The 13208-nt window shown below is 41.7% G+C and overlaps 1 protein-coding gene and 1 long non-coding RNA gene across 5 annotated transcripts in view; one reads left to right on the forward strand and one right to left on the reverse strand.

Annotated features, from left to right (window-relative positions):
- On the reverse strand, positions 1 to 8092 carry LOC140698822 (uncharacterized). The gene is made up of 2 exons (XR_012076798.1): positions 7892 to 8092; positions 1 to 234 (listed from the first exon to the last, which is right to left on the reverse strand). It is a non-coding gene; the product is annotated as an uncharacterized lncRNA (long non-coding RNA).
- Positions 8051 to 13208, forward strand: part of POLA2 (DNA polymerase alpha 2, accessory subunit) — a 23811-nt gene continuing 18653 nt past the window's right edge. The window contains exons 1-5 of one of the 4 annotated variants that reach the window (XM_072970278.1): positions 8051 to 8191; positions 8586 to 8883; positions 11831 to 11955; positions 12188 to 12279; positions 12460 to 12517. In XM_072970278.1, the coding sequence (XP_072826379.1) occupies positions 8805 to 8883; positions 11831 to 11955; positions 12188 to 12279; positions 12460 to 12517 (354 nt within the window). In that variant the 5' untranslated portion in view covers positions 8051 to 8191; positions 8586 to 8804. Of the gene's footprint in view, positions 8264 to 8393; positions 8884 to 11830; positions 11956 to 12187; positions 12280 to 12459; positions 12518 to 13208 lie in introns of those variants that run through there. The other 3 variants (XM_072970277.1, XM_072970279.1, XM_006216699.4) reach the window with 3 other exon arrangements.

Genomic DNA, 13208 nt, shown 5'->3' on the forward strand with positions numbered 1-13208 from the left:
TATATCATAAGATAACACTTTATTTGACCCAATATATTCAAAGCATTATCTTTTCAACATGTAAACATGTAGTCAATATAAAGCATTATTAATGGGGTATTTTACATTCTTTTGTTGGTCTCCATCCAACAGTCCAATGCCTCGATGCTTCCTTTGCATGTGTCAGTTCATTTCATTTTCAGTCATCCTGGAGTCCAGCAGTCCTTCCACCTGGTTTTGTTCCCATGTGACAAACTAGGAAAGTGAAGTGCAGAGGTCATTTCACCTGTCCAAGGTCACAAAGGGCTCAAAGCCAACTTGAGTGGGCAGAGTGGAAATCTACACCCCATCTAAGTTGGCCTCTCTACTGACTTCGGGACCCTAAGCAAGGCCTCCAAACTCTAGCTTCTTTCCTTTGTTCAGTCAATAAGCATCTACTGAGTGCCTGCCACGTGGCAAGAACCAGGATATAAAATCAGATGTGTGATCTGCCCCCAGGGAGCTTACAGTAAAAAGAGCTGGAGAGATATTAATCTGAGAATGACAAATAAATGTGAAATGAAAGCTGTGATAAAGGTCATGAAAGAGAGATGCTTGAGGTCAGGGAAGAGGCCCTAAGAAGGTGCTGCTGAGATAAAATATGAAAGAGGAGCTGGAGTCAGTCCACGAAGAGGAGAGGCAAGAACATTCCTGGGGGTGGTGCACAGCGGGGATAAGAACTCTGTGGCAGATGGACCAGTGTGGCCGGAGAAAGGGGAACAAAGGTTGGGCCTTGGGGGTCTAAAAGTAGAAGGAATCCACTGAAAGGGTTCTACACAGGGAGTGAGGACATGACCATATTTGAATTTCAAACAGATCACTGTGGCCATAATAGGGAAACATTCGGGGAGCAGAGGCGGGGTTGCCTTAGGAGGAAGGATAACACAAGAGAGGTACCCAGCGCGTAGTGCGCAGTACATACCAGCCCTGGTCCTCAGCCCTGTGGGGCTGTACTGTCTGTGTAACACTCCCCCTCCCACCATCTCTCCACCAGGGATCCAACCCAGTGCCTCAGACATGATAGCAACTCAACAAACTGTAGTTAATTGGTTCAAGGTTCATAGTTTTGTTTTTTAAAATCTTGCTTCCCCCTATCCAGAAAGCCTTAGTTTCACATAACCTGGGAGGGAAGGACAGAGTTTCACTCCCAATCCTGCGGCGTCTCAGTCTCTGGGACTGTGCCACACTACCGCCACCTGGTGGCTACATGCCTACAATGCAGAACTGTGCCTCCAGGCAATATTAGTGTCAAAAATAAACAATACTAATGAAGTGTTCAAATAAAAATGGCTAAGACAGTAAATTTTAAGTTTATGTTTTTACCACAATAAAAATAAATGATATAATGAAGTTGTAAAATAAATAAAATTAAAAGTGTAAAATAAAATTAAAATCCTTAACTTAGGATATAACTTTGCCTAATCTTGAGATCACATTGTAATCTTCAATTTTACTTTTCATTATTACAAACTACATTATTACATGACAGTTCAAAGTATTTCTGTCCTATCTCTACACCTCCCCCAAGCCCTTTAAAATTTCTATTTGATATCCTGCGGGGTGGTATATGTAATTATATACTATTATACATGTATTATTAATTATGTTATATATTACATAAAATATTATACGTTATATATACTGCTGCTCTTTGGCTAAAAAGCCACTCTTTATCAAAGTGCATTTTCCAAACATAAATTCTCAGCATCACGTCCTGATTTCCACTTTGCGTCAACTCCTGCTAGAGTACAGAATACACGTGACCTCTCCACCCTGTGTATGTCAACAGCAGTGTATGATTGGCCCTGGACTTCCCCTTTCAATCATTTCTAACAAATGTGAGGTTCATGAGGCTCCCATTTGCAATCAAAGTCTAGGATCCGTGACAGAAGCTGGTTTTAAATCTCTCCTGATTATTCCTTGAGAGTTCCCCACAATAGATTCTCTATACCTACTCACAGCTGCAATATAAAAGAACTGGTCCACAGTTTCCTCTGTTCCTTACCAGCGGTACAATATCCAGCAAATTATCTAAACTCTCTGAGTATATGGAATCCCTATCTGTAAAATGGGATTAACGTTTTTCTTGCATGTGCTAAAAATGTATGACAAAGCATACTTAAAGCATTATAAGCTGTAAAGCACTATGCGAGTATTGTATTTTGTATTCCTATGTTAAAATGAGATTCTTTTTTGTTTGTTTGTTTGGGCGGGGGGTTGTTTTTGGCTGCAATTAAAACGTGAACTTGAGATGGAGACCTGGGCTGGGCTGGATGTGTCTTCACCTTTAAGCAGAGAACTCTCCCCAGATAAGCATTTCCCTCTCTGAGCTTCCTTATTTGCATGTGGGAAATGGGGTAAGATACCAATAACTCAGGGATTGCATCATCATTACAAAGCATAGCGAAGGTCAAAGAGCTGTCGCAGAGCAGGTGTGCAGCACCTGGTATCAAACAGCTCTCTTGGAACACAGGCTGGTCTGGAAGCCTCCCCGGGGAGTGGCTGTCCCCTGACCTGCCATGGTCACTTGGACCAGGAGCTGCTCCTTCCTCCTTCCATTATAGATAGACAGCCTGGGTTTTCCACCCACAGACTTCAGCTTATATTGAGAGAACAGCATGGGGCACTGCTTGTATTTTATTTCCCGACTAACCTGTTCCTCTGAGATGACGAGCCATTAGAAAAAATGATGATACATCCTCCCCACCATAAACTTTCAGGATATATAGGGCTTTTCACGGCTTAACAGGAATTGTAGTATTCTTCTTTACTGTAAATACTACATAAAGAGCATTTATATTGGATTATTACTGCTTACAAAACACAGCTACATGACCATTTTAAAAAAAGCTTTAATGAGATAAATCACCCTTGCAAAGTGTACAATTTGATGTTTTTTAGTATATTCACAATGTTGTCTATTCACACTATTGTGCAACCATCCCCACCATCAAATGCTAGTACCTTTTCATCACCCAAAAAAGAAACCCTATACCATTAGCAGACACTCCCCATTCTTCCCTTCCCCAGCCCCTGGCAACCACAAACCTACTCTCTGTCTCTATGGATGTGTCTGTTCTGAACATTTCCTATGAAGGGAACTATCCAACATGCGGCTTTTGTTTCTGCCTGCTCTCATTTAACATAATGCTTCCAAGGTTCATCCATGTCATAGCACGTGTCAGTTACTTTATTCCCTTTATTTTCTGAATAATAGCCTACTGTATGGATATACCACATTTTATTTATCCATTCATCAGTTGATGGACATTTGGGTTGTTTCCAATCATTGGCTATTATAAATAGCGCTGTTACAAATATTCTTGTAGGAGTATCTGCATACACACACCTCCAATTCTCTTAGGTATATAACTAGAAGTGGAATTGCTGGACCATATGGTAATTCTGTGTTTAACTGTTTGAGGATTCACCAGACTGCTGCACTATTCTGCATTCCCACCAGCATGTTTGAGGAATCTGATTTCTTCACAAATTCAACATCTGCTATTGTTCATCTTTTTTTGTTATAGCCATTCTAGTGGGTGTGAAGTAACATGATTCGCATTTCTCTAATGACTAGTGAGGTTAAGCGCATTTCCATGTCTTACAGCCTATTTGTATACCTTCTTTAGGGAAATGTCTACTCCATCCTTTGCCTATTTCTAAATTGGGCTGTTTGTCTTTTTGTTGTTTTAGTTGTAAGTGTTCTTTATACAATCTGGAAACTAGACCCTTATATGATTTGCAAATGTTTTCCCCTATTCTGTGGATTATCTTTTCACTTTCTTGATAGTATTCTTCAATCCACAAATGTTTTTAATACACAATTTGTTAAAGTGAATCTTGATTATATCATTATAAAAGTGATATTTTATTACACCCACGGGTTAAAAGAAGAAATCATTCTCTTGCAGTGTCGGGTACCATTCAGCAGTCATTCCTAGTAAACTCAAAGCACAACAGAACTAGAAGAAAACAACTAAACTCTGATCATACATTCTTAACACAAACCAGTAGCAAACATCTAAACAAAGGAGGCCATCCTCAAGTCACTGCCATCGGACACAGGAAAAGGGGGAGGCTGTCCACTGTGATTCAGTAATGATTTCAAGGTTTGGATCAGTGTAAAAGGTAAAATGTAAAGCAATTAAATTAACCAAAAAAATATTAGAAGAACATTTGCATAAGCTTAGGTTGGGAAGATCTTATTAAGCAAAGCAGGAAACCTAAAAGCCATAAAGGAAAAGAGAGACACAAAAATTGTAAAACTCTGGTAGAGGAAACAGAAAGGTAAAAGACAGACTAGGGAAGAAAACACAGACAGGACACTCTTTGACATCGGTCTTAGCAATTTGGGAGGGTATGTCTCCTCAAGCAAAGGAAACAAAAGCAAAAATACAATGGGACTACGTTAAACTAAAAAGCTTTTTTTGCACAGTGAAGGAAACTATCAACAAAACAAAAAGGTCACTTACTGAATGGGAGAAAAAATTTGCAAAGGATATATCCAACAAGCGGTTAATATCCAAAATAGACAAAGAACTCATACAGGTCAACATGTTTAAAAAAACCCAATTAAAAAATGGGCAGAGAACCTGAATAGATATTTTTCCAAAGAAGACATACAGATGGCCAACCAACACATGAAAAAAATGCTCTATATCACAGACAAAGGCAAATCAAAGCCACTATAAGGTAGCACCTCACACCCATCAGAATAGCTATCATGAAAAAGACAGCAAATAACAAGCACTGGCGAGGATGTGGAGAAAAGAGAAACCTCGTGGGTATGTAAACTGGTGCAGCCACTATTGAAAACAGTACAGAGATTCCTCAAAAAATTAAAAATAGAACTACCATAACATCCAGCAATTCCACTCCTGGGTATTCATCTGAAGAAAATAAAAATGTTAATTCGAAAAGATATCTGCACCCCTATGTTCATGACAGAATTATTTACAACAGCCAAGATATAGAAGCAACCTAAGGGCCCATCGATAGATGAGTGGATAAAGATGTGGTGTATACATAAACGAGGGAATACTCAACCACAAAAAAAAAAGAATGAAATCATGTCATTTGAGACAACATAGATGGATCTAGAGGGTATTGTGCTAAGTGAAATAAGTCAGCTAGAGAAAGACAAATACTGTATGATTTCATTTACATGTGGCCTCTAAAAAACAAAATAAATGAACAAACATAACAAAAGAGAAACAGACTCATAGCTACAGAGAAGAAACAAGTGGTTGCCAGAGGGAAGGGGGGTGAAGGGAGGAGAGAAATAGCTTAGGGAGATTAAGAGGTACAAACTTCCAGGTACAAAATAAGTGAGTCACAGGTATGAAACGTACAATGTAGGAAGGAAAAAAAGTCAATAACTGTATCTTTGTGTGGTGACAGATGATTGCTAGACTTATGGTGATCACTTTGAAATGTACAGCAATATCGAATCACTACGTTGTATACCACGAACTAACATAGTGTTGTAGGTCAACTATATTTCAAAAACAAACAAACAAACAAACAAATTCATCAAAAAAGAAATTAGATTTTGTGGTTACCAGAGGCAGAGGTGGGGGAAAGGGGAATTGGATGAAGGTAGTCAAAAGGTACAAACTTCCAGTCAAAAGATAAATTAGTGCTAAGGAAGAAATGTACAACATGATAAATATAATCAACACTGCTACATGTTATATACGAAAGCTGTTAAGGGTGTAAATCCTAAGAGTTCTCATCATAAAGAAAATAAATTTTTTTCTATTTCTTTAATTTTGTATCTATATGAGATGATGGATGTTCAGTAAACTTATTGTGGTCATCACTTTATGATGTATCTAAGTCAAATCATTATGTTGTACACCTAAACTTATTTGATGCTGTATGTCAATTATACCTCAATAAAACTGGAAGAAAATAGAATAAAAATATCTTTGCTAAAAAAAAGGCAGGTTGGGAAAAATACATGTGCAACACATTTATTTGATGGACTCTGGTTATTGTCTATGGCAGGGGTCTGCAAACATTTTCTGTAAAGAGTCAGACAGTAAACATTTGAGGCGCAGGGGCTATAAGGTCTCTGTCACAACCATTCAAGTCTGTGTCTGCAGCACAAATGCAACCACAGACCATTCATAAACAAATAAGTACGGCTGTGTTCCGAAAAAGCTTTATGGATACTAAGGTTTGGATTTCATATGATTTCCATACACAATGGAATATTGTTATTCTTTTTTTTCAACCATTTGAAAACATAAAAAGCTATTACTAACTTGCAGGCCTTATAAAAACAGGCAGCTGGTCTGGTCATATATGGCCTAAGGGCCATAGTTTGTGACCCTTGGTCTTTAATATGCCAGGAGCTCCTGCTACTTGGTAAGAAAAGGCAAAGAACAAAGGATGTAAACCTCCAAGTCGCAGAATAGGAAATACAAAGGGTCACTAAGCATTTGTAACAGGATGTGGAATGAGATTTTTTTCTTGTTATCTGAGTATACAATATATGACATATTACCCCACATTCTAAAAAGAGGGTCTTGACATGTTCTTGAAAGCTTTCTATAAGAGATAAGAACCAGTCTTTTGACTATCAACCTCCATCACCCACCTCCAGATAATTATAGACAATGAATAATTCAGAAAAGGATTTAAGAAAGGGGAGTTAGTGCCATACTTAGCCTGTTCGACACCCAAAACAGCTGATTTTTTTTAACTGTCTCTCCACTATACGACATTATTTTGGTAATTATCACGAAGTGAAACTATACCCAATATTGGAAGCATTCCGTATTTCAAAACAGATCATGCTGTTGTTCCAATAACTTCTTTTGCTTTTTTCCTTTGTTGTGTTCTTTTGGGTCAATGTCTTTTCCTGTTGGAAAAGCGCCCTCTTCACACTGCTATAAAAGGATTTTGCAGACATAATTACGTTCCCAAATCAGTTGACCTTAAGAAAGGGACATTATCTAGGTGGTCCTAACCTAGTATGTCTCTGGCTGGTGGGAGAAACCTCTAGAAAGGAATGCAACTTAGCTAATACTTTTATTTCAGCCTTACTGAGAATCCAGACATGTTTGCCCTGGCTTCTGACCTACAGATCGCTGGGCTAATAAGTGAATGTTGTTTTAAGCGAATAAATTTATGATAAATATTACACAGCAACAGAAAACTAATACACCCTTTATTGCCTGTACCAGGTGGACCACTCCCACCCTCCACCCTTGGTATCCACCAGTAAGAGGCCTCAAGGGAAAGTGAGCTGGTTTTCCCTCTCCAGACCTCCCTCAACAGTGGTTAATATGCAGACCACACCTTGCTCCACAGGCCTGATTGAGACCAAGACAGGGTGCTCCCCTCGACCTGGCCCTTCCTCCCACATTTCATACCCTGAAGTGCCCCCCTAGAAGTCTTCCGCTTCTTGAGTGCTCTGGTGATACCCTATACTTTCCTACCTTTGGGTGCTGTTTCCATTTTTTATTGTCTTATTGTAAATAAGACAACAGAGAACATCTTCATAAAACTTTGGGTTTGGGCTGGTTTTCTTAGGACAAGAAATGCTGAGTCAAGGAGGATGAACATTTTTAAGGCTCCTGCTATATACCCCCAAGTTTTTCTAGAAAAGACTCTACCAAGCAACAAACCCATTAGCCAAGTATGATACGGAAGATTATTTGATCTAAGGTGAGCCAATGGAGATTTCTGGCTCACAGAATTAGGAGATATTTCAGGGGAAGACCCTCTTCTAATCATTATACTCCCCCCCCTTAGTGACCATCTTAACTCCCAAGCTTCCAGTCTCCCAGTAGGAATCTCTAACTGGAAATTCCAAAGGCACTCAAACCTAATGTGTCCAAAAGTAAATCACTTCTTTCACCTTTCCACCTCTTCTCCACCGAAATGCGCCAGATCCATAAAACAGACCTGTCACTGTGGCTGGGACCTCGGTGGTAACCATGACGATAACCATGGCAACCAGATTCCCTAACGAAGTCACATCAAGTACAGAGATGACGCAGGAAACAGAAGAGACAACAAGCCCTTTCCCGCGTTGAGCACAGAATGGGACATTTGAGCGCCTGCGCACCAAGGCCCAGGACAAAAGGGTGACGAACACACGTCACAGAGCTTCGCGGAGCAGGCGGTGCCGGGAAAACAGCGACGGAATCCGCAGCGGGTACAAACCGCGGGATGGTTGCTGGAAGCTGGTGACTGTGCGCGCCCGGGCCTCCCTTTCGCGCGGGGCGAGGTACAACTGCGCAGCCGCCGTGGGGCGGGCCGACCGCCAGGCGCGGGCGCGCCGGCGGGCGTGCAGGCGTCTGTACGCACGCGCCCTCGGACGCGCGTGCGCGCTCTCAGTCCGGGAACCCGGAGAAGGAAGCGGAGGGGAAGGGGTGGGGCTGAACCTGTGTCTCGCGCATGCGTGCGCTATACAAACCATTTGGCGGGTTTTTCCGGCCTTCTCTGCACTGCTCTGCCCCCGTCACTGAGATGATCAAGGGTGACTTTTAGAAGGTAGGACGCTCTCCCCAGGAGAGTGACTTCTCAAAATTTCTATTCCCTTCCTTCAGGCGTTTGGGAGCTTCCAAAAAAAGAAAGTATTTCTCCGTGACTGACGGCTGGGTCCTTCAGGCCGCCTGAGGTCTTGGGCCATTTGGTCACTTTTCGTCTCGGTCTCCCGGAGAGTGAAAGGATCAGAGGGACGGCGTCAGGTTCGTCGATCTCCACGCCCCTGCGTTTCTTGGAGTCAAGCCGGAGCTGGGACGGCCTGGCCCCGTTCCTGGGTCATCATGGCTGTGTCCGCCCAGCTCTTGGTGCAGGAGTTGCAGATCTTCGGCCTAGAATGCGAAGAGGCTCTGATTGAGAGATGTGAGTCCCTTGACCCCTCCCCGGACCCCAGCCCGGGTCCACGCTCTTGCTCCATATTCCCAGTCACCTAGAACCAAAAAGGGAGTGCTTCCAAGTTTCCCCCCAAGCCCTCATGGGACTTCTCCATGTTTGTGAGATGAATTAAACTGAGTTTTGAGATTTGGGATGTGAGGACTTTGAAATGCCCACAGGAGTCTTTCTGCTTGGCTCTCAACTCAAAAATAAGAACATGAAGCACAATTTTAAATCAGCGCAGTTTCAGAAAGGTGGAATTGGGACAGGCCAGGTTCGCAGGAGGCTAGACAACATCTCTGAGGTTAGAAACTGTTTAAGCCTCAAAAACAAAGCAAGAGATGTAGCTTTTTATTCCTGGCTTCTCCCTAAATGTCTGCTGATCGTCATTTCTTATCAAAGCTATTGGTGATCTGTGCAAATGAGTCCCTTGAGATGGGTTCCTAAAATTGAATTTTGGCTTGGGAAAGAACTTTAAGGAGGTTGTCAGCTGTTTCCAGATGGAGAAACAGATAAGGAGAGTTAATTGGTTGAGCTGGTCTGTGAACCAGGTCTCCTGTCCCGCAGTCTAGTGCTCCATTATATTGGTTCATCGAATTGGTCAGGCTCTGGGGCAGCTTACGGAGTTGGAAGCGAAGTCTTGGGAGATGTGGACGTTCTCAGTTTTAGAATCAGGATGATTGTACACCTGCCTTAATCATTCATCAACACTTTGAACTTCTTTTTTAATATATAAAACCAGAATGCAAACATGATCATTTATGAGAGACTAGAATACTGTTGCTTCCTTCTCCCCTGGGGATGCACTGGCAATGGTGTTGGAATTCAAGACTTTGAATTCATAATCACTAACCTCAGTGGAACGTTAATCTTGTCTGACAGTCACCTTATTTCCCTGGTCTGTCCACTCTAAGTCTCCTGATGACTATTTTCTACCTTCTCCTTTAACAGCCTCTGTCCCACTCTCGCTCTCAGCTGATGAACTTACTTCCTGTTTCGATGAGAAAATAGGAATTAAAAAACTTCTTTAAGCTACCACTGTTACTTCCACTTCCCTGTGTTTGTGCCACCTACCTTGCCTCCTTCCCATTACAATGAAGAACTTCTCTGTATTTCTAGCAAAAGCCACAGCTTCCACTTGAGTCCTAAACTCCATTCCTTCTTACCTTCTTAAGGACATCACTCCAGTCATTCTCTGCTCTTACGTGTTTTCTGTTTTTCTCTCTGTAAGATTTTTTTCCTAATAGTATAGAAATGTTCTTATTCCCACCTTTTAAATACTGCATTGTCCCCAATTCTCACTCCAGTTCTCTCCTTCCCAATTACAGCAACCTCCTCTAAAGGATTGCCTATACTTGCGTCTTCAAATTTTTCCTCCTTAAGCCCATTTCAGTCAGCTTTTTCATCCCCACCACTTCACTGAAACTGCTTCTCTCAGGGTCACCCATAACCTTCACCTGGCTAAAGCCAGTGATGAATTTTTAATCCTCATTTGGATGAATAGCAGCATTTAATGCTATTTATTGTGTCCTTTTACTTTTTTTTTAATTTGTTTATTTTTTTTAATTGAAGTATAGTCAGTTCACAATGTTGTGTCCCTTTCTGGTGTACAGCATCATGTTTCAGTCATACATATATATACATATATTCCTTTTCATATTCTTTTTCATTATAGGTTACTGTAAGATATTGAATATAGTTCCCTGTGCTATGCGGGATAAACTTGTTGTTTATCTAATGTTTTTCTCTTAGTTTCTTGGACACTCCTCCCAGGTGTTCTCCTATCTTGCTTGTCACCGCCTGCCTCTCAGGCTTTGCAGGTTCATCCCTATCCGAGCCCCAAGATACACTGTCTTGGTGATCTCGCCTAGTCTCATGGGTTTACATTCAGGTATTTGCTGATGATTTTCAAATTTGTATCTTAGCCCAGACCTTCTGCCTGAACTGCAGGCTGGTCTACCTACAAGAAGTCTCCAGTTGGATGTCGGATTGGTATCTCAAACTCCATGTGTCTAAAGCTAAGCTCCTGCTCCCTCTCTGCATAGTTCTTCCTGCTGCCTCCCCACCTGTGTTAATGGTAACTGCACCTTCCAGGTACTCAGGCTGAAAACACAGCATCATCCTTGACGCCTTTCTTTCCTCACCCCTCACATCCAGTCAGCAAATCCCCCTGGCTTTACCTTCAGGATGTTTCCTGTCTGGAATCCAACCACTTCTTCCCTCCTCCATTGCCACCACCTTGATCCAAGCACCATCATCTCTCATCTGGATTTTGCCATGATTCTCTCAGTTGGTCCCCTGATTCTGCCCTTGTCCCCTTCAGACTGCTTAACACAGCAGCCAGGGTGAGCCTGTTAAGTGGAAGTCAGATCATGTTACTGTTCCGTTCACACCCTCTAGGGGTTTCCCAGCTTGCTCAGAGTAATGACAGTGGCCGACAGTCTGCACCCCCTTTACCCTTTCAACTCATCTTCTGTCTCCTTCCTCATTCCAGCCACAAAGGCCTTGCTGACCTTGCATCTCCTGAAAGCTTTTCCCCTCAACACTGCCTAACTCACTCCTTTCCTTCCTTCAAGTCTTTACTCAAATGTTACCTCCTCAATGAAGCCTACCTTAATCACCGTTTAAATTGCCAGCCCCTCCCCCAACTCCCTCATCCCTCTCCAGGCTTTATTTTTCTTCAAAGCACATTTAGCCATCCAACGTACATATTTTCTTATTTGTTTGTTTTCTGTCTCCCCCAGTAGTAAGCTGCTTGGGGAAGGGTCCGTCTCTTTCTCGTTCACTGCTGTATTCTCCTGCCTAGAACAGTGCCTGTCCCTAGGGGGTGCTGAATAAATGCTGATTGCATAAATAGAGGATTATTTTCACTTCTCAAGTTGGAAGCTACAGGAAATGCAGTAAGTTCTTACGTGTCCAATTTTCCCTCCTTCAGTGGCAGAGCTGTGCATTCTATACGGGCAGAATGAGGAGGGGATGGTGGGCGAGCTGATAGCCTTCTGCACGAGCACTCACAAAGACTGCCTCACCTCAGAGGTCCTGAACTCTTTTGAACATGAGGTAAGAACAAACTGTAAGCAAACTAATAATGTAATTGTTTCTGCTCATCCAGGAGGCGGCGTGGTATATTGAGAAGAGTAGGGGCTTTGGATTCAGGCCTCTTATTTCTTATTTTGAGGGATTTTATATCTTTGATTATATTTCAATTGCCTGTTATTACCTCATGGCTATGGAAGACACCTTCTTTATTACTTGACTATGGAATAATAACTCATTATCTTTTATTCCTCAGTTTCTGAGCAAAAGGCTGTCCAAAGCTGGGCACACTGCCTCCAGGGACAGCGGGCACGCAGGAGCCAGAGACATTGTTTCCATACAAGAGCTGTATCCTTTGCTGCTGAAGGCCTTTGCATCAAGCGACATACTGCATTTTATCATTTGTCTGTCGTTGCACATGCACTTAAAAACAATTAAGTGTAACTACTACTCATATTTCTTATTTAATCAACCCTTGCCTTAGATTTTGGGTGGAAGTTTATTGTTTCTCTTAACCAACGTTTTTAGAATTGAAGTGGAGGAGGAAGAGGAGACCCTCTTGAACTCTTACACCACCCCCTCTAAGGTGCGTGCACCGTGTTTGGAAATTACATTCTAAAAGTCACTTTTGTTTCTTTATTCTAAATATATTATCAGGAGGAGGGTATAGTTCAAGTGGTAGAGTGCATGCTTATCATGCACGAGGTCCTGGGTTCAATCCCCAGTACTTCCTCTAAAAATAAATTAAGTAAACCTAAATACCTCCCTCCCCCAGGACCCCCTAAAATAAAATTTAAAAAAAAGAAAACTGAAATGAATAAAAATAAAAATATTATCACACCATTTGAAGTTCTGAGGGAGAAAGTTAAGCAATCGTACGGTTCCTACTGTATTTCCACTTGTGCGTCTTCCTTTCGGATCACATACATAGATGTTTTTACATGATGGTAGTCTTTCCTTGTAGACAGTTATCCTACTTTCTTCAGTTAGCATATCATAAAGTTTTTATAAATACAATTTCCCCATAATTACTCTTTTTTAACGGTTGCCTAGTTTTGTATCAAGTGGAAATACTATAACTGAATAATCCAATTCGAGTGTTGGACCCCACTGTGAGATGTGGAGTAGGGCAGTGGAAAAGCATTGCCCTCAAAGCCTGAGTCAAAGACCTAGGTGACCTTGGGTGAGATGCTTTTCTCTCTCTGAGCTGCCTTTCTCTCTCTGAGCTGCCATTTCCTTTCCTATGAAATCAGGGTTCATTCATTCATTTACTGAGC

The sequence above is a fragment of the Vicugna pacos genome, chromosome 10 (assembly GCF_048564905.1).
Source record: "Vicugna pacos chromosome 10, VicPac4, whole genome shotgun sequence".
In the NCBI taxonomy this organism is placed as follows: Eukaryota; Metazoa; Chordata; class Mammalia; order Artiodactyla; family Camelidae; genus Vicugna; species Vicugna pacos.